General features: G+C 41.2%; 2 protein-coding genes across 3 annotated transcripts; both read left to right on the forward strand.

Annotated features, from left to right (window-relative positions):
• Positions 1 to 825: 825 nt before the first annotated feature.
• On the forward strand, positions 826 to 9,845 carry LOC111647479 (LIM domain kinase 1-like). Of its 2 annotated transcripts, XM_087171384.1 has the most exons (16): positions 826 to 1,153; positions 2,015 to 2,091; positions 3,537 to 3,675; positions 4,540 to 4,649; positions 4,816 to 4,983; positions 5,121 to 5,226; positions 5,363 to 5,634; positions 5,708 to 5,897; positions 6,039 to 6,125; positions 6,218 to 6,349; positions 6,437 to 6,496; positions 6,611 to 6,676; positions 7,094 to 7,280; positions 7,506 to 7,561; positions 7,782 to 7,939; positions 8,459 to 9,845. In XM_087171384.1, the coding sequence occupies exons 2-16, from the start codon at positions 2,015 to 2,017 to the stop codon at positions 9,060 to 9,062; spliced, it is 2,412 nt and encodes an 803-aa protein (XP_087027510.1). In that variant the 5' UTR covers positions 826 to 1,153; the 3' UTR covers positions 9,063 to 9,845. The 2 variants fall into 2 exon arrangements, with proteins under 2 accessions (XP_087027510.1, XP_023252864.1); XM_023397096.2 differs by lacking the exon at positions 2,015 to 2,091 and having other exon boundaries at positions 827 to 1,153.
• Positions 9,846 to 11,323: 1,478 nt separating this feature from the next.
• On the forward strand, positions 11,324 to 19,863 carry septin4a (septin 4a). The gene is made up of 13 exons (XM_023397019.2): positions 11,324 to 11,697; positions 12,118 to 12,140; positions 13,446 to 13,808; positions 14,552 to 14,648; positions 15,057 to 15,143; positions 15,408 to 15,531; positions 15,747 to 15,881; positions 16,022 to 16,139; positions 16,738 to 16,839; positions 16,928 to 17,024; positions 17,245 to 17,407; positions 18,407 to 18,509; positions 18,613 to 19,863. Exons 1-13 carry the CDS (start codon positions 11,652 to 11,654, stop codon positions 18,673 to 18,675), a joined length of 1,521 nt encoding a protein of 506 aa, XP_023252787.1. The 5' UTR covers positions 11,324 to 11,651; the 3' UTR covers positions 18,676 to 19,863.
• Positions 19,864 to 19,888: the final 25 nt, after the last annotated feature.

A 19,888-nucleotide genomic window follows, 5' to 3' on the forward strand; every position in this document is an offset into this window, starting at 1 on the left:
CAATAAAATCGAACACAATTGAGTCTCAACGCAACAAAATACGCACATATATCTATAGATGTTGTTGTTGGGATGTTACACGCACGCCCGTGCCACAAACACCTGTTTCTGTCTATCAGTTTGTAGGACCTGCACGGTGCAGTACATAAATTCATTTGATGACAAGGTCAACCACATCATGAATTACAGTCTGAATGCTATAAATTGACCAGCTGGACTAATTATAGAAGATGCCATTTGAAATAAAAATGGTTACCCTATAACCAATGTAAAGTGCTGCCAATTGACTTTCTTATGGTGTCTCTGTGTAGCTTCAAGCAGAGCCGCACTCACATGGATAATCTGTGGGTATCTAAACTTCATACTGAACAGTATCAATAGTTTATTTCTTATGATTCTTAGCTGTTCCCCTTTCTTGTGCTAAGTTCTCCCTCTTTGTTTGTTGTGTGTGATGAATAGGGTGCTTTACTGTAGGATCAGGACAGTGCAGTAATTGGGGCATTCATAAAGAGATTACGCCTGTGCTGATGGGAACAGAGCTCGGTTCAAAACACACAGACTCGCTAACACTCTCACAACACTTCTGAGAAAAACACAGACCTGTATTAACTGATACTAACACTCATGTAGGTTCACATTTAAGAGTCTGTAAGCTTAACTCTCCAGCCCTTTGTGGACTTTGTAAACTCTGCAGAAGAGTGTAACTGTATCTTGCAGAGGTCTACATACTGGAAGGAGCAGGAGGGGAGGGTGGAGCAGAACTTCTTGACTGGGATAGGTCTGTTTCTCTGCAGCCGAAAGAGGGAGACTGGGCAGCTGGTGTCAGTGGGTCAGAGTTTTTTCTCACACAGCTTCTCTGCACATCAGAGGGGGAACTCATATACACAGGAAGCATCTGAGTGCATGGAGAGAGAGAGAGAGAGAGAGAGAGAGAGAGAGAGAGAGCGAGAGAGAGAGAGAGCGAGAGAGTAAAAAAAAACTTAAGCGACAACGCCTGCCAACGCTCACCACGGATCACATGTATGATCCGCTCATGAACACATGCAGCTAATGAGCTCCTTTCTCAACCGGGTGGATTGTTTCTGAGTGAAAGCTGTCTATTGGTGAGAATGTCACGGCGGGACCAGAGGTTTCGGAGAGGAATGAAAGGACGGTAAGAGCCACTGTTGTTAACTGGTGAGATGTATGTGTGCAAGTGCGAGAAAGGAGAGAAAGAGGGAGGGAAAGTTAGTGAAGAGAATCTAAAAACTGTAGCTAGACATCTGCGATACTTCCTGCTGTGACAAACAGATGCATGAGCAACCCCTGCTTCAATAGTCTCTCTACTTTCACATCCACTATTAGTATGTGTATGAGTAGCTTATGAAATCATAACAACAGGCATCGTCATTGCCTTGTCAGGTATTGAAGCAGCCAACAGAACAATCTTTTGTAATCTCTACTCTTATTTTCTGTTTGTTTATTTTAATCCCTGTATGTTTAACCCCGCCAAAAACTACTCCTGAGATCTATATTAAAAAACTTAAATAGAGAATAAACTCAAATGGCCAGACTTATACCACATATGTAACACCAGAGAGACAATATTCCTGTAACACCCAACACAATACAAATGGATCAGAAACAAATGTTTCCTTCAATGTTTTCCTTTAAAAAACAGTAGTTTTTTTTTTTTAAAGGAAGTCTAGCTAGGCGACACAGACAGAACAGGGAGGAAACCATGGCAGGAGAATACGTCATTAGATTCTTAACATCTGCCATCTTAATGTCCTGACATCAGGACATCTTTGTTTTATGTACACACAGGTGCTACTGTATCCGAAGCTCCACTGTCCACAGGGACAAATCTTAGTACAGAGAGGAGATTTATGAATGGCTAAAGATCAGAGTAAGATGCAGCACGAGCCAGAGGGAGGGGAATACTTTCAGTTGGAGAAGTGGCAGTAGGAAACAGAGAGAGGATAAATTCTCTGGATGTATGCCTGTGCTGATTCTAGGGTTTTCTCACTACCAGATGTTGAAGCAGGATCGCAGATGTGAAGCGGAAAGGTCCCACATCCGTCGCCAGCAGCACAATAACAAAGACAGGAGGTCAAAAATAATCTGGCAGCTGTCTGATGGTTTTATTGCTTAATTATTTCCTCAGTGGCAAAAGAGAGGCAGGTCTAACAGATCTGTAACAGTATTTCCTGCAGTGCACTATATTCCCTGCATCTATTAAGACTAGAGATTCCTGAGTGACTGTATTTACTCTACTGAATATGAGCTGAAGTGAACCTAAAGCTCATTATCCCAGCAATGGTATCTACCAAGTAATGATCACAGATAATCATACTGCTGCGCTCTGTTAACAAATGACATACAAAGTGAGGCATCTGCAATTTCTACCATTTGAAATACTGGCAAGCACTATGCACAATCACCACAGTAATGACTGATTGACACATTTAACAAGTTTCCTATAATGTAATCAAGAAAAGCTTGATTGATAACATGTTGATTGATCAATTAAATGATGTCATTAAGTGTTGCTCACATTGGAGGACAGTTGATTCTTTCCCTCCCTAACTTAATTCTCAATAGTAAGGCAACCTTTTCATTCTCTATTGTAAGAGCAGCATGGCATTTACAGTGGAGGCTGGGAGAGAGGAAACATGGAGCTGTACTCTGTCCAGGAAGTCACCTCCCACTCTGGCTGTAGTGTTGGAGAGATAAGAAAGCAGGTTTCTATTGTACATAGGTATTATTGTACATCCAGTTTTAGATGGGATGTCACTGAAAGTTTCTGTTTTCAGATTTTAAATGACTGAATGTGAATATGCATTTAAGGAAGAGTGGGGTTTTTAAGTGGTAAATGTTGTAATGTCTGAACTTTGTTTCATTCTCTCTTGCAATCATTGAGTGGGTGTGCCCATGGGAAGCTAACATTAAGTAGCACCGTTTCTGTGAAAACATGTGACTGGCCGGTGACCCAGCATGATTACTTCTTTTGCAAGAGGCAATATTAACTTGACTCTCAGCCTAATGATCGCCACAGTGACATTAGCCATTTGAGATCTGTAATGCATCATTTAAAACACCATGCCTGCAGTAATGTTGACTGTATTTCCTCCAGGTGTGTGCTGGAATAACGGCAGCAGCTTGAACCTCAACTTTGTGACTAACAGAAGCATCACATTGTCAGTCAACACAAACAGGGTCAAACTTGTGGCGAGAGTAAGGGAGCTGTGTATCGGTGACAAAGTATACTGTGTGTTAAAAATAGGCCAAACTCAAGACACCAAGTCCAGCTGACCTGAAAGTGTTCTACCTGATCCTGTGTGAGATGATCTGACAGGTCGACTTTCCTCAAGTCTCATGTGTTCCATCACTGATGATGCTCATGTTACTTTCCTCGAACACACCACTGACGAATATATTGTCTATACAGCTCTTTACATCTAAATCTACTTTTTCTCATTTCCTCTTTCTGCCATCTCGTTGATTTGCTTTCACCGTCCCGCTCCCTCTCTTCCCTGCTTCCCTCTTCTCTTTAGGTGTTGTGAATGTGGCTGTATCCTTTCTCACTGGTACTATGAAAGAGAGGGACAGCTCTACTGTAAGAAGCACTACTGGGGCCGTTACGGAGAGCACTGCCACGGCTGCAAGGATACCATCACAACAGGCCTCATTATGGTGACAAGATAATCACTTTTTAAGCCATTAAAATGCTTAATACATTTAAGCCTTGTACTACAAAGCAATAAAAACAACAAATTCAATGTGTATTATTTTGATTATACTATCAATTTGATGTTTTAAGGGAATATTGTAACTTAATGACGTAGTAAAAGCCTTACCAGTGTAAGGGTTTCTATCTGTGCAGGCTACTAACCTCATTGTACATAAGAGGAAAACCTCATTTCCTGCCTAGTTTTTTCCCCTCTGGTCTTATTTTGTCATGTTGAGTAACGTTCCATTCAATTAGTCACAACATCACAGTTAAAGACCGGACAATTTGTCCCGAGCCAAATAACCTTTACCTTGGTAGATGATCCTTCCTGGTTTTCTGCTAACTCGATCTAAAACATTTTGAACTCAGCCAGTAGCAAATTGATTGATAGCTAGTGGGCTTCTTTAAAAATAGCAGTTTTATTGATCAATCAGAACCACCAGTTTTTCGAACTAACAAGTGGCCATACACACTACAAATATGTACATTAGGCAATATGTATATGGCCATAATAAAATATTACACGAAATACCAAATCTCTGCATGTTACAACAACGATTCATGCAGCCAAAGCGTTCTTGCCTCTTTTTCCCCCCTGATGTGAAAATAAATGCTTTTTCTTTCCCTTTCAACTCTCAAACCAGAGGATATCCTCTGAAAACATCCTGACAGTACAAAGCATTGATGCAGGAATGTACAGACAGAGCTCTTAATAAATCAGAGCAGCATTTGTCCCCTCAAATCTGACCCCATCATATTGTTAAAACCAATATTATTCCCTTGGCCTCTGCATTGTGTTTTACCAGACTGCCTCCCTGAATAAACAGGTTGCTGGAGAGCAGAAGTACCACCCTGAATGCTTCACTTGTATGAGCTGTGATATGTTCATCGGAGATGGAGACACTTACACGCTTGTTGAACATACGAAACTCTATTGGTAAGTTTGAAGCAGACAGTAAAATGTGCAAAGTGCTTTATGTAATTGCAAGAGACTCTAAAATTGTAATCATTAGAAATAGTAAAGGTAGAATTCCTGGTCATGAAGATTTCTGATTCTGATGTGTGTCCTTTTTTCCTATCGCCTTACTTTTTCTCTTCTGCAGTGGTAACTGTCGAGGTGTAGTATCAGCTGTGAGGTCAGATTCTCCACTCACCAAGAGTCCCCACATGGTGGCACTGGTGTCCCTCCCTCCCAATGTAGGCGGAAGAAGAGGCCTCACTGTGGCCACTGAGCTCAGCCCAGACAAGAGTCCTCTCATCACTGTGACAGAGTGAGTCTCCGAAGACATGAACAAGAGAGAATTTTTTAGTTAGCACTAACCTTCAACTAAACCCAAAAACTGGTCCAGCACCCCGTGTCCTAGCCCATCATCCCTCCACCCATTCAATTATTCTCACTCTCCCTCAGGTTAGACTCAGCTGTCCTCAGCCCACACCTGCTGTCCTCTGTCCACACTGGTGATCAAGTACTGGAGGTCAACGGCATTCCTGTTCGCAACATAAACCCAGATGAGGTAGGCCTCAATCCACCTATTGATTTAGCAATAATATTGTGAGTATAAATAAGAAGTCGCATACACAAAAAAATTCTTAATAAGTAATACTGAAAAACCACACCACCAAAAGCCAACACGCTCTTCTTTCCTCTAGATACACCGTGTGATCCAGGACACAAGCAGACCACTGCAGCTGACCATTGAACACAACCCGCAGTCTCCTAATGACCTCCTTCACTCAAACAATCCACAGGACAACATCAGGTGTCCTGACCCCTGTACCCGCACCAAACTTAATTCAACCCACAAACTCCCAAGTGTAGAGGAAGAGCCGAGTCCAGGGGAGGAAGCAGATGAACCAATCAGGATGAGCCTCTCACCACCTCAGCACCAAGGAACCACAGGAATGCGATCAAGACACATCCTGTAAGTGCTGACTACTGTCCTACTTTGGTTTTCCCATATTTCTCTCTTCATAAGTCTTTCTTTCCTTTCCCAGACGTAGCTGTAGTATAGATAAGTGTCCTCTGTCCCCTGGAGCACTGTCGCTTTTATCTCAAAAGAGAGACATGGTTCGATCAGAGTCTCTTCGTGTGGACCCTAGAGAACGAACCAACCGCATCTTCAGGCCTTCAGACCTAATCCACGGAGAAGTGCTTGGCAAGGGCTGCTTTGGACAGGCTGTCAAGGTGCCACCGTTACTTTTTTCGCATCACAGTGTCCCTTTCATTTTTTATGTGCAACCTGTTCAAAACATTTCAAACAACCGTACGCCTAGTTGTCAGTTCTTTGTCAAAATTATTTTAACCAGCCAACTTGTTTCTGTCAAGGTAACACATCAGGAGACAGGGGAGGTGATGGTGATGAAAGAGTTGATAAGTTTTGACGAAGAGACACAGAAGACTTTCTTAAAGGAGGTAAGTGGTCATCAGAGCAGGAAAGGCCACATGTGTGAAGATGTAAGTAGCAGGGAAACTTTAAACTCACACTGCACAATGAATTTTTACAGGTGAAGGTGATGCGCTGTCTGGACCATCCCAATGTTCTGAAGTTCATTGGACTGTTTTATAAAGACAAACGAATAAACTTCGTCTCTGAATACATCCAGGGAGGAACGCTCCGGGAGACCATCATCAAGATGGTAAGTCAAGATAGGTTTTCATGTTCCTTAATGAGTTCTGTCAGAGGACATAGACACTGCATGTCCATCACAATCTCCTTGTTGTAGGACAAAGACTTTCCCTGGAGTATAAGAGTGAGCTATGCCAAAGACATTGCAGCTGGAATGGTGAGTCATTCTGTTCAATATTCTCAAAATAAAAGATTACAATCAAAAATGATTCCTTAATCTGGTAAAAAAAAAAAAACTTTAGCTAATGTATATAACATCTCTCCTTCAAAGGCCTATCTACACTCCATGAATGTTATCCACCGAGATCTAAACTCACACAACTGCCTGGTCAGAGAGGTAAACAAGTGGTTCCAACACATTCACCTTTATATATATCTCCATTTCAAAAGCAGTAAGCAACTCAAAAACACCTTTCAGCTTGTGGCCTTCATCAGGTTCACCCACGAAGGCCAGAGGCTCAATGCATTGGTCTGACAATAAAATTGTTATTTTTACAAGTGTCACTGGAGTTTTAACCTCTTCAGACTTTTTTCCTTTTCCCCACCTTAGAAGTTAGTGAGGTTGCACCAGAATTCCCTGCTCGGATTTTACAAAACTGCAAAGAAGACATTAGGTTTATGGGAAAAACTATCAATGTTTTGCAACACAGCACTTTTAAACAAAAACAGACCACCATAACCTCACAGTGTGTTCCATCTAAAAACAACAGAGCATGTGTTCTTAACATTAACTTCTCTCTCTCTGCTTGATTAGAACCAGTCAGTGGTGGTGGCAGATTTTGGACTAGCCAGGCTGGTGATGGAGGAGAGGAATCAGAGTAGAACATCTTCTATGGAGCGGCCTGTGAAGGGGACATTATCAGAGCTCCGCAGGCATGACCGCAGGAAGCGGTACACTGTGGTTGGAAACCCCTACTGGATGGCCCCTGAGATGATCCATGGTGAGAACACAAGATTTCAGGCTAAAAAAATTTTAAATTTCTGAACATTGCTCACTAACCTCAACTTTCCCCTTAATACTATAAGTGTGGTGCAATATGCAAAAAAGGGGGAAACTGTGTAGGAGATCTGTTATTGCCCTAAGATCTAATATTCTGCATGGATCTCCAGCATGGATCAGTAAAGATGTGCTTCTCATTTTCTAAACTTTCCTCTGCGCCTCTCAGGAAAAACCTATGATGAACGGGTGGACATCTTTTCCTTTGGTATCATGATATGTGAGGTAAGAGCATCTAGGAAGAGTAAAATATACCTACAAATACTATGCATTTGATTTCTAAGAATTCAAAAGATGTGGTATTTAATGAGTTTAAGTGTTGTGTAAATGTCAAACAAACAAACCTATATTATCCATATTTTATCCTTATTTTTCTATTAATCAAGCATCTGCGATTCAATTTCAAAGCTGAGTATGTACAGTGTCTTTCTCTGCCTCTCTTCAGATAATAGGTAGAGTGAATGCCGACCCTGACTACCTTCCCCGGACAAATGACTTTGGGCTAAATGTAGCTGGTTTCCTGCAGCAGTACCATCCTCCACAGTGCCCCTCAGCCTTCCTGCCGTTGGCTGTGCTCTGCTGTGACATGGATGCTGATAAACGGTATGACTGCACGACTTCAGCACAACTGCAGACCTAAATTTCTATAAGGCAAAATATAAGCTACATGTAAAAATATTGCACAGTAAGCATTTTGTTTCTAACACACACTTTAATTTTTCACTTCTAACAGAACAACCACATGGCATAACCACTTAAAGAGCAACATATAGGGTGTGTTTATAATTGGTGGTATGTCAGTCTATTTTGACTCTCTCTAATGTCATCACTTGACAATGTTAAAGTGCAGTGGAAAACAAATATAAATATTGTATTTGTCTACTTCTGTCATAAAGTCATTCTCTGGATAGTTGATGCAACAAGTATAAAGTGTACTGCATCATAATCACTTATGTAGGTAGGCTACACACAGCTTTTAGATTTTATGCAGGGCTCTCGCACTGTTTCCTACCCAAACAGTGAATGCCATACCAAGCAGTGCATTACACAAACAAATTAAACTAAGACAGTTCAGCCCTACACCCTATCATTACTATAACTCTTTGTCTTTCACTCTTCCAGTACGTCTTTTTTAAAGCTTGAGGAGTGGCTGGAGAACCTGATGATGCACCTGGACATTGGTCTACCTTTGCTCTCTGAGTTAGAGCAGCTCCGTAGAGCCTTCTGGGAGAATCACAACCACCAAAACCCCTCTCACAACCAGGACAACACCCAGAATCCTCATGAGCAAACACACTGTTCACAGCCACAACAACAAAGCCCTGACCCTAAGCAACGTTCAGACGATTCAAATAACCACACAGAGCCTAATCGCCTCACTCAAAGCCAAGACCCAAACAGCACACCTGACAGCCATTCGGATGGACAGCAACACACATGTAACAACCATGACATGAGGACTGAGCAGGACCTCTCCTGTTTGAACAGAGAATGTACGAATTGCTCACAAGACAAGAGCCAGTGTTGCAGGTCTTCAAGCATAGACTCAGGCAAGAATGGCTCTGAAACCTATGAACATAATAACCTCTCAGGACAAGAAAAAGTCCAGCACCAGCCCTCACAACCACTGCAGGTCAACAGGTCGCTGCTAGGACAGTCTAACAGGCACAGGGGGACATGCAGAGCGCTGTGGGACAGATCTACAGAGGAGAGTTCTTTTCTCTAAATGATGGCCAAAATTGATTGGCCAAGACAGGACACATCTACAAAGCCAAGTTTTGAGGGATAAAACACATCATGACCACACTGGTGTCTTTTCAAACAATTGGGAAAGCACTAAAAGAATCAGCAATATGTGGAGGACTAATGCGTAGAAAACCTGCGAATATAAAACCAATGAATACAGATTCATACGGGATATTTTACATGAGTTAAATTTCACCACAGCTTGATAACAATTGCCTAGCACATTACATTTGCCTCCTGTGAACCAGTATTTATAAGGGTTCAACTAGAGCTTGACCGATACAGGATTTAGTTGATGCCAATATTGACAATTTGGAGTTTAATATAAAAATACTATAGCAGCATATTGGCTGTAAGAAACAAACATTTTTGATAAGGATTTGATAAATTCCCCCAAATCTGTCAGTGCTCTCTGATGGACAATCTACAATATTTTTTCTAAATGAACTTAAACATATCTTTTGCATTTCTGAATTACAATTTCTCTTTACTTATTGGCCAACATCTAAAGAATGATGATATTAGTACATCTGTCATAAGCTAAAACTAGCCGGCCAATTTATCGGTTGGGCTCTGGTATCAACTTATTCCATAAGCTGTGAAACACTTGGCACTTTATACTTTAAGCTACATTGCATGGGTCACTTATTTATCAGAATTTCTTATGTATTTTCTGTTAAACATGTCCAGACCACATCCAACACACTGAGCTGTGAACATATAAAACTACAACTGTAGTTAACAATAAAAAGTCAACTGTAAATTGATATGGCTAAATTTGAATCACTATCATCAAAGGGCTATTATTTATAAGATGTACATTTGTGGTATTTTGATAATTCACACAGAAAATCACCATTAATAATAACTTTGGATATCAATTTATTATGAACAATAATAATGATAAAAAAAGAAAACCAAGTATCAAACTCTCACCTCCTGTACTTGTAGGAAGCTAATTAAGCTCCTTTGTAAGTAGTCAACTTAGTTAGCTTTATGTTTGTAGCTCTCATGTATTGGTACATTGCCTTAAAGTGACGCAGCTAACCTACTAGCTTCTTACTCAATGTGGTTATATGTCTATTTTATAGTTATTTTTCATTATATTGCATTTTTATACACATACAAAAATGAACCAGACACCTTGTCAGTACAGGGAGCGAGAGTTGGCATTAGCACAGCCACTAACACTGTGTCAGACACTGTCATTTCCAAGCTAGCAAACAACATAAACAATTACGCTTACCGCTCCGATACGTCTTCTAGTCTCCTCTTTTAGGTGCACAACAAACTCCTCACTTTTCAACAAACTCCTGAGTCTGAGTCTGACTGAGGTTCAAACGTGTGGCTGAGTCTCTCCTACGTTTCCTCCTTTTACCATCTTGGTACACTTCGCTGTTTCACCTGTCTACCTAGCGCAAGGTGGGCGGGGCACAAGGCCTGAGCCAGAACTTCTTAATGAGGAAGTGAGTGTAGATGTTCTTCCAGCCCCATTTTTTTCAACGTTTTATGTGGGGAAATCATGTTAAACATAAACATAAACAATACTAATCATAGCAGAGTATTTTTTACATAGTTTAAAACATTTCGGGAGAGTAACTTTAGGGTAGTTCGGTGTCTAGTCGCTACAACGGATTCTAACGGTAGCAAACAAATTTCAAAACCTAGCTAATTGTAGCATTAGCTAACTTTACATTAAAATTTAAAACTCACGTATGTAGCATCCACATCTAACTCGTTCATTTGTGTGGACAGTGTATAGCATATAATCATACTTTTCACCAAAACATGCCAAAAAAAAATTGGCAAAGCTCCTATAATTGATAACCAATTAACCATCGTTACCACTGTTAAAGTCATCATGGAGCATCGTTAGCAAACCTTACACAGAACCATAGACTGCACAGAACTTAAAGGAAAAGCCCAAAGATGTTTTTTCACCTGTCATCCAGCCACTACGGAAGCGTAATGGATTTACGTAAGAAAAAAATCTGCTTGTTTTTCTGAATTAACGAGATCATATCTCCATCCATCATTCACTTGAGATTAAATCTGTGTGAAGGGTGAAGATCCCGTTTGTGCTTTCCAGAGTAATAAAATGAATCGCACAACCTGCTGCTAGAATATAGCCAATAGTTTGGTATGGGTATAATATTGATTAGGCTATGACTATGATGATGATTATTATTATAATTATAATTATAATTATTATTGTTGTTATTTTATTATTATTATAATTATTATACTTATTATTAATATTATTATTATTACTACTAGTAGTAGTAGCAGGCTAGTACTAGTAGTAGTGTAGTAATATCATCCTGCACTGTAGACATTGGGGAATATCAGCCTGTCCAGTTCCTTTGTCTCCCGCATACTTAAAACCACGTCAGCGTGTCAACACTGAGCGGGCTGCACCCTGAGCTCAGTCTACAGCCTAATGCACGGACCCACGCACCATATGTCTCTTCACATTTTATTAGTTCTCGTATAGGTTGGCATCAGTAACATTGTAATTCATCCATTTTCTGCCTCTGACCCGAGGACCTTTTGAGAAGCCGGCAGCAACATGGAGCACATGTCTTCTCCGGTCAGGTTCCGCAGCAATAAAAAAGGTACGTCTACAACATTTACACACACCGAGGCTGCGTCATTAAATGAAGTTACCTGTAGTCTGTGGAATACATCACCATTGCAGCCTGTAGTATCCCTGCAGGGATGTGTGTGAAGTGAGGGATGAAATGTTGTTACACGCCATTAAGTGTTCATTTCTACTGGTTTAAACTTATAGTGCTGCATTTTATTCAAAGGTTTTATTTACTGATATCAGGAGGGCATTGGTTTTTAAATCTACATACTTTTTTAAATTTAAATTTTGTCTTTTATTTATTGTGTGAAGACTGATTGCCATTATCTTCTGTTCTCAATATTCAGCTTATGCATCAAGTTCTTCGTTTGTATTTTATTTCTTTTTTTTCTTTTTTCTGAACTACCCCCCCCCCCCCCCATTTAATTATGCTGTCATCTCAAAAAAGCTGGAACTTTCTCAGAAAAAGAGGTACGACAAATTTATAGAGTAGTCTTTAATGATAGTGTGTATAGCTTGTAAGTGTGTGTTCGTGTGTTTGTGTTTAAGAGTTAAATCTCCAACCCCCCCCATCCTGTGAGAGCATTAGAAGCTGGGTTAAGCCTGCTGCAAAGCTTTGTGGGTAATGAGAGCTGACAGGTACAGGCAGCAGTGTGGGCTATGCTGTTCTGCTGTCTTTAGACCAGGTCAGAAGGATGATGTGAGCACAGTGTGAGGCCGGAGAGATTGTGAATCTCCTGTAAAGCAGGTGTGGAGGTTTGGCTGTCGTAGCTCCACAGAGCAGAGTCACTCTGTGGGAAAGCAGGTTTGGACTGAGGTGCTGGAATAATAGTGAGAGCACAAATTCATTTTCATCCGTTTGCTTTGTGTACATAAGCTCCACACTGAAATATGCTCCTGAAACAAAAGGAAGTTAACATATCCAGCTTGATCCTGCTGTTCACTAACCTCCAGCTCCAGACTGTCTCCAGCCTTCCTGGACAGATGGGTGGGGACCTCTGTAATGGTTTAATTGGATCACAGGTCAGGACTAATCAGTGAAGAAAGGGCGTAGTTAGCCACTATAACATAAGACACATGCTCATCATGTCATGTTTGGAGACTGCAAGACCCAAACTGTGGCCTCCAGCAGCCAGGTCATACTTGTAGTGCTATCTAAATAGTAATATACATACATACATTGAAAGATGTATATTTCTAAGACCCAAGACTCAAAATCAAAGTGGGATTTTTTGACTGTTCTGTCTGGAATAATAATCCACTCACTCTGGTTTTCTCTCATTATCAAGTTTACTTAGCCTAACTGCTGATTTCAAGGTTTTTGTGCTCTTGTCAGCTTTCTGTCCTTCAGCTTGGACTCAACAGTAAAATTATCTTGTGTTCAGAGCCCCACGACTGGAGCAGCATTGTTTTTGTAATAAATCAAGGGTGTGACATTTCCTTCAGCTCTCCAGTCCTTGGCTTTGTTTCACCGGACTGAAAGTCCAAAATTTAGAGTACATTGAAATGGATTGCAGGACAAGACTCTGGTCAGTCAGGACTTGTTCATCCACAGCTGATAATTGGAAAATAAATGACAAATGAAGGAAAATGGAAGTTTTTCTCTTAAATGTCAACTGTCAAATATTTAGTTTTATTGTGCCATTGTTTTTCAAAGCAAAGCAGTAAATAGGAAAAATCACTTCCCTTTAAGTTTTGATTAAAAGTGAGATATATTCTTGAGACTTTTGATTGTCCATATAAAACCATGTGTAACTCTGCTGCCTCCTGTCCCAGCTGTCTAGTCTGTCCATCGAGGACCAGGAGGACACTCAGTTTCCCTTCGCCATGAGGGATCTGCCTCCTGTCTCACCGGGTCACCAGGCACCAGTCAACCGTGAGGCAGACGGCACTGGGACAGCAACCAACGGGAGACTCCCCAGCCTTCCCGGGACTCCCCCTCTGCACCGTCCCATCCCCTGCCTCCTTGGATCTCCGATCGTCCCTCCCAGACCAAATCGCGTGGGAGTGGATGCAGAGTTTCAGCCCCTGCCCCTGAGGAGGCAGCTCGTGTCTCAGGTGTCTCTGGACTCACCGCTCAGCCCGGCCTCTCGTCCACGCAGTCCATGGGGACGGTTTGACCCCTATGACTCTCCAGAGGTGTGTTTCTGTGTGCTTGTGTGTATACATCTTTATCATAAGTGTGTGTGTGTTGTTGTCTATTAGTGTCTATTGTCTAGTCGTTTGCTTTTGTGATGTTTTTCTTCAGTGTTTGGAATTTGAAAAGATGATTAGCCAAGTGAAGTAATAGTACTGCGTGCTGCTATTGTACGTATGATGACCATAGCAACATTTAGTCAAATGCCAATTATCTATCAGTCAGATATTGACAAGTAGCAAGTCAAACGAGACAGACTTTTGATTGAACAACCAAATTTCTTAGAAAAGACCACATACTTTATTTCCTAGTATGTCTCCAGAACCTTACCCATACTGCCAAATATAGACACATTTTGCACCTGCACTTTGCGCCTTCTTACAGCTGCTTCACATTCACCTGCAAAGTACAGAGTTAGTTAATACAGAGTTCAGACATCAGCTTTCAAGTTGAAAACAGAGCTGCACATCGAAGTGGTTAACAAGTGTTAGACCAGACACATCACCTCTGTTCTGTCTCCAAAGTTCATTTGTGCTGAGCTGTGAAGACAGTTTCCCCTGATGCCACTGGGTCAGAGGGAACATAAGACCAACAATACAATATGTATTGTACCAGATTTAGCTATTTGCTAATTTACAAAAGTTTGGAAATCTACACAAATCTGCACAGAGTATCACCTATTAAGTCCTTACATATAAACAATAGGCACATAAATCTGTTTTATGTTTGTGTTTTCTGTCTGCAGGATCAGGACAAGGAGTATGTGGGTTTTGCCACATTGCCCAACCAGGTTCATAGAAAAACAGTGAAGAAAGGTTTCACATTTACACTCATGGTGGCGGGTGAGTCCCTTATGCTTGCTTACTGGGAAACTCTTACAAGTGTGATTCAGGCTGTTATCATGACTCAATACACCAACTAATAAAAAACACATAACATCAGAGCTGATCAACAAACCGACACAATGCTGAGAAATATCAGTGTAGATCGGAGACATTACTGCTCTGAATTCTGTGTGTCATGTGTCAACCATGACTGAAAACATCGATGGCTGATTAGTGGGAGTATGTAGTTGTGTCATCTCGTTTTAAAAGTAAATAGGTACCTCTTTTTTTTTGATTAAGGTTTTGCAACTATATGTGTTGAAATAAATTACAAGCATTGCACAGTTGAATGTGATAGTTTACTCATACTACATCTCTCTCTCTCTCTCTCTCTCTCTCTCTCTCTCTCTCTCGCTCTCTCTCTAGGAGAGTCTGGCCTCGGTAAATCCACACTAATCAACAGTTTGTTCCTCACGGACCTCTACAAAGACAGAAAGGTTCCTAATGCAGAGGGTGAGATTACCTTTTATTTATTTACACATGGTGTGTGTGTGTGTAAATGAGGTAAGTAAGAGGCTGGAATCAGACTACAGTCCTGTAGATGTTTATGGTCTGTATAGAACGAAAGTACATCATGAACTCTCATTTTTCTTGTGCAAAAATATGATGCCGCCGCCACCTCTCTCTCTGCCTGTGAAGAGACAGCGTGTGTGTTCTTGCACGCGTTTGTACACACTTCACGCTTCAGTGACGTTGCACCTGTGCGTGTGTCTGCAGAACGGATCAATCAAACAGTCGACATCGTCAAACACACTATTAGCATTGAGGAGAAAGGAATCAAATTGAGGCTCAGCATCATAGACACGCCAGGGTTCGGAGACGCCATCGACAACACAGAGAGGTGAGGTCAGCACTGTTCTCCTCCACTCCTTGACCCAGATATGACACCGTGCTGTCCTGGTAGCAATGCTGCTCTATTGAACAGGCTTCAAGGGCATGAACCTCAACTCATGGCCTCACGAGCACACTAAATATGCTTTTATTTTGAATTAGCTCATGTCAGTCCTCGGTCATGGCTGTTGTTTCACTCTCTCTGATTTTATGTTTTTGCATCAGCTGGAAGCAAATCGAAGACTACATCGACCAGCAGTTTGAACAGTACTTCAGAGATGAGAGCGGCTTGAACAGAAGGAACATCCAGGACAACAGAGTTCATTGCTGTCTCTACTTCATCTCTCCATTTGGCCACGGGTACACTGACAACACTTTACCTCTGCAAATGAAGCTAAAGCACTACAACAGCCTCATGTAAAAAATTTGCTCAATATCTTTTGGGCTTATTTCTGTATGTGTGCATTCACACACACATACATGTGTTTTCCTCCCCTCAGTCTTCGACCTCTAGATGTGGAGTGTATGAGGGCCTTGCATGAAAAAGTCAACATAGTTCCCATATTGGCCAAAGCGGACAGCCTGACAGAAGCAGAGGTCTGCAGAAAGAAGATGAAGGTATGAGATCATAGACAACAGACAAACTGAAATGTTGACCTGATGATGGCCCCAGATGAAAAGTTGGGGGGGGTGATCACCAGTTCATCCTGAATGAATGTGTGAACCAAATGTCATGGCAATCCTACAAATAGCTGTTGCATATGACTCAAAAGCACAAATGTGAACTTTGTGGAAAATTCAGGGGATTTCCAAAGCGAGCAGCACTCATCCTCCCTCTGGCAGTGACATGGGAATGTCTGTTCAAAATTCAATAGAAATCTAAGCTGATATTTCTTGAGATATTTCTGTCTGGACCAAACTGACCAACATGTCCATCCCTAAAGCCACAAGCCAGAAAACAGTGTGGCTGAAAACAGAACGGACAAAAACAAAATCCATCTCAACAAAGATCAGTCATTGAACGCAAATTAAAGACATTTGGAAGCTCCAGAAAAGAGACTTAAAATCAGCATACAACCTAATAACACACATTTCTAATTGTGTTTGAAATGAGTATTTTCAGGGAGAGTCAGTTACTGAGGCCCTCTAATCTCTGTAGAGAGAGAAGTTCTCTCCATCTCTCACAATATCCTTTCAATGTGTCCACGCGCTCCAGATCAGAGAGGACATCAGGCAGTTTGGGATCAACATCTACCAGTTTCCCGAGTGCGATTCAGATGAAGATGAAGACTTCCAGAGACAGGACCAGCTGCTGAAGGTTCTTCGGTTTCATTTCTCATGGTTGAAATGTGCCGTCTCATCCGCTTCAAGTCTGACAACGTCATGGTTTCTGCCTCTCTCTGCAGGACAGCATCCCGTTTGCAATAATCGGGAGTAATGTTCAAGTGGAGAGTAAAGGTCGCAAGTTCAGGGGTCGTGTATATCCCTGGGGTGTGGTAGAAGGTATTAGACACAAATACACACTTTTTTTGTTTGTTTCTAGTAAACTTTTACTGTGGTTTTGGCATACTGTATGTAATAGTTTTATCAATAGTTAGATAGATTCGGTTCACTATCAGTTAATTTATTATTGTCTGTTTTTAGCCACTTTTACAAGTTGTTGTGTTTGACAACAAAGTAAAACCCAGCGTGACTCAGTAACTCGTTGTCGTTGCATGGTCAGTGGAGAACCCGGCTCACTCCGACTTCCTGCTGCTGAGGAACATGCTGGTGAGGACGCACATGCAGGATCTGAAGGACGTGACGCGGGAAACGCACTACGAGAACTACAGAGCACAGTGCATCCAGAACATGACGCGCATGGTGGTGCAGGAGAGGAAACGCAGGTGGGTGGAGGCAGGATGCACATGGTCACAGTTTGACTGAGTCAGGAAAATTATGTCTCTGCATTTGCTCATTTGTGAGCATCATCAAGTTTAAAACGGGCAATGATAAATATTTACCTCTTACATTCGAATTGCAACTTTATTTTTGTTGATATTTTCAGGCAAAAAGAAAGGTTGACATGGGCCACATTAAACTCGTACAGAAAGAGGGTCTCAGTGACGTGTAATGGGTTACTTCTTACAGGCACATATACAGCATGTCCATTTATTCCAGTATTTTACACATTGAAGCAGCCAGGAGTGTTGAGTGTAAAGATGAGGTTGTCTGGGACTTTGAGCAGGTATAATGTAACAGTCACCTTTATTATTTCTTCAGCAATTTCTTGCCAATATATGGGAAGGCCCAAAAAACATGCAAATGTGGAGCCCCCTTTTTCTTTTTTTCCTCTTTTTTCTTTTTTTTTTTAAATCACCACATTTAGCATTCACTATATCCCTGATAACCTCTTTGAGAACATTTCAATTTACAGATTTATTTGCAGTCTTTTGTTGCTGGTTTTATCTCTAAACAGAAAATATAAATCATGAATTAATTCCATTAAAAATATAGAAACTTAAAGTCATGATACAAAGCAACTACTAACAACTTGAACATAACTAATAACCTTATAGTGCAAGGTTGAAACAACAAAAGAACTCACATTAAACTCAGTCAAACAGCTGTGACCAGGAGAGCCCAGGGTTCTGCTGCAGGTAGACAAAGGAGCTTGCACCTGAAGTCAATCCTTAATGTAACCTCTGATTCCTCCAGCCGCTCCTCCTTCCTGCTTCTCCCGAGGCAGCTCCTCCTCTAAACCTGCTCTTCACAACAATATTCTTTAAGAGGTTTCAAGACATTTTAAAATACAATACGGGCTCTTGAAAATAAAAAGTACAACAGATGTTCACACATATTTTCTTCTTTGCATGTATGTGGATGTGTGTGAATATGGCTTTTAGTTTGCGTGAGAAGCATCGAGACGGGAGCGAGGCAGATTTTCCTCTGCCACTGGCCGTCGTCGACGCTGAGAAGGAAAGACTCATCTACGAGAAAGACGAAGAGGTACATCTCTCTAACTCACTCACTCACTCACTCACTCACCCGTCCACTCACTCATTTACAACAGTAATCACCACTCACTTTATTCATTTATCCCTCTCTGCAGCTGAGGAGGATGCAGGAGGTGCTGGAGAGGATTCAGGAGCAGATGCAGAGAGATGGCTGCTGATTCTCCCATAATTCCCCTGGAGAGGAGACAAACGAGGAGCACCCAGGAACACAGAGGACGCCCTGTGTATAAAATCAGATGTTAAAACAGTTGGAACTTGTATGAAAAGGAAATTAGCCATATTGCATTCAGGCCCTTGTCTGATTCCAGTTTCCTAGGAAAACGTACCGTGTGTGAGACTGGAACCAGTGATGTCAATGTTTCTGTGGGTCTACGCACAGGAGGGGGTTATGAGTAATTGTAGGCTGCCCAGGCTTGCAGAGGAGCCAACACTCCCAAATTCCAACAGTGTGTCTTGCAAACCAGGGTCCTGTTCTTCAAACATGATTTAAATAATTCAGGCTAAAATAATCCTGTTAATTCTCATACATGTCATTTGTTTCTTTGTAAGCAGTTTGAGGATTGATCTATTATTCCTAGATGAAGTTATCTTGTGCTCACGCTCATATGAATGGCTGAGTGCAGTTACATGAGGTGTTCTCATACCATAGTTATATCAACACTCTCTATCTCGGAGGAAGTGAGCCGTTTGTAGCTGGAAATTACTTCATATAGGCTATGGGATTCACCCTGAAACGTCTTGGTCGTGATCCAACCCAATATCATTAGACTGTACTTCTGCAGGTTTGGGCTTAAGGGCTTGTTGCTATGACAACAACTCCAGTTGAATTTTAAACCATCTTTGAAAGACCAAAAAAATCCACACGAAGGTCAATTCTAATCTGGATAACTCATTAATCCATATAGAAAGAAAGATCCCGAGCGTGAAGCAAGCTGATTGGCTGATCCAACTCCTGTCAGAAGGCTGAACTTTACACTCTGTGTAAGGATAATAAAAGGATAACAGAGACATGATGCACGGTCCAGCCTTAAGCAGCCACAGATTTGTTGTTCGTATGATTCACTCCATCTGAAGACAGAGGTGTTGTACTGCCACAATTAATTACTTGTTTTCTGTTTGTTTTATTAATATGTTCTAGGACAGCTCTTCAATTAGGAACTTTGACACTGTAACACTGTCATCTACTGGTCATTGTAGTGATGCTGGGTTTTAAATATGTAAACCACAATTTTCGTGTTTTATTACATGACTCACCTGTTGTTTTTCCTTTTTTTGTACTTTTAATCTTTAATTATGCCGTTTTGTAAGGACAAGAAAAATATCAATAAAAAGGCTTTTTAACTGCAGCTTATGTCTATATTTTTACACAAG

This window comes from Seriola lalandi, unplaced genomic scaffold, assembly GCF_002814215.2.
Source record: "Seriola lalandi dorsalis isolate HSWRI2012SDOR001 ecotype SW California unplaced genomic scaffold, Sedor1 jcf7180002054995, whole genome shotgun sequence".
NCBI lineage: Eukaryota > Metazoa > Chordata > Actinopteri > Carangiformes > Carangidae > Seriola > Seriola lalandi.

Coding starts and splice junctions, on each gene's coding strand:
- LOC111647479 (XM_087171384.1), top strand. CDS start 2,015: ATGTTGAAGCAGGATCGCAGATGTGAAGCGGAAAGGTCCCACATCCGT. Junction 6,126..6,217: donor AGAAGACTTTCTTAAAGGAG/GTAAGTGGTCAT, acceptor GAATTTTTACAG/GTGAAGGTGATGCGCTGTCT. Junction 6,677..7,093: donor ACAACTGCCTGGTCAGAGAG/GTAAACAAGTGG, acceptor CTGCTTGATTAG/AACCAGTCAGTGGTGGTGGC.
- septin4a (XM_023397019.2), top strand. CDS start 11,652: ATGGAGCACATGTCTTCTCCGGTCAGGTTCCGCAGCAATAAAAAAG. Junction 15,532..15,746: donor GCCATCGACAACACAGAGAG/GTGAGGTCAGCA, acceptor TTTTTGCATCAG/CTGGAAGCAAATCGAAGACT. Junction 17,408..18,406: donor GTGCAGGAGAGGAAACGCAG/GTGGGTGGAGGC, acceptor TATGGCTTTTAG/TTTGCGTGAGAAGCATCGAG.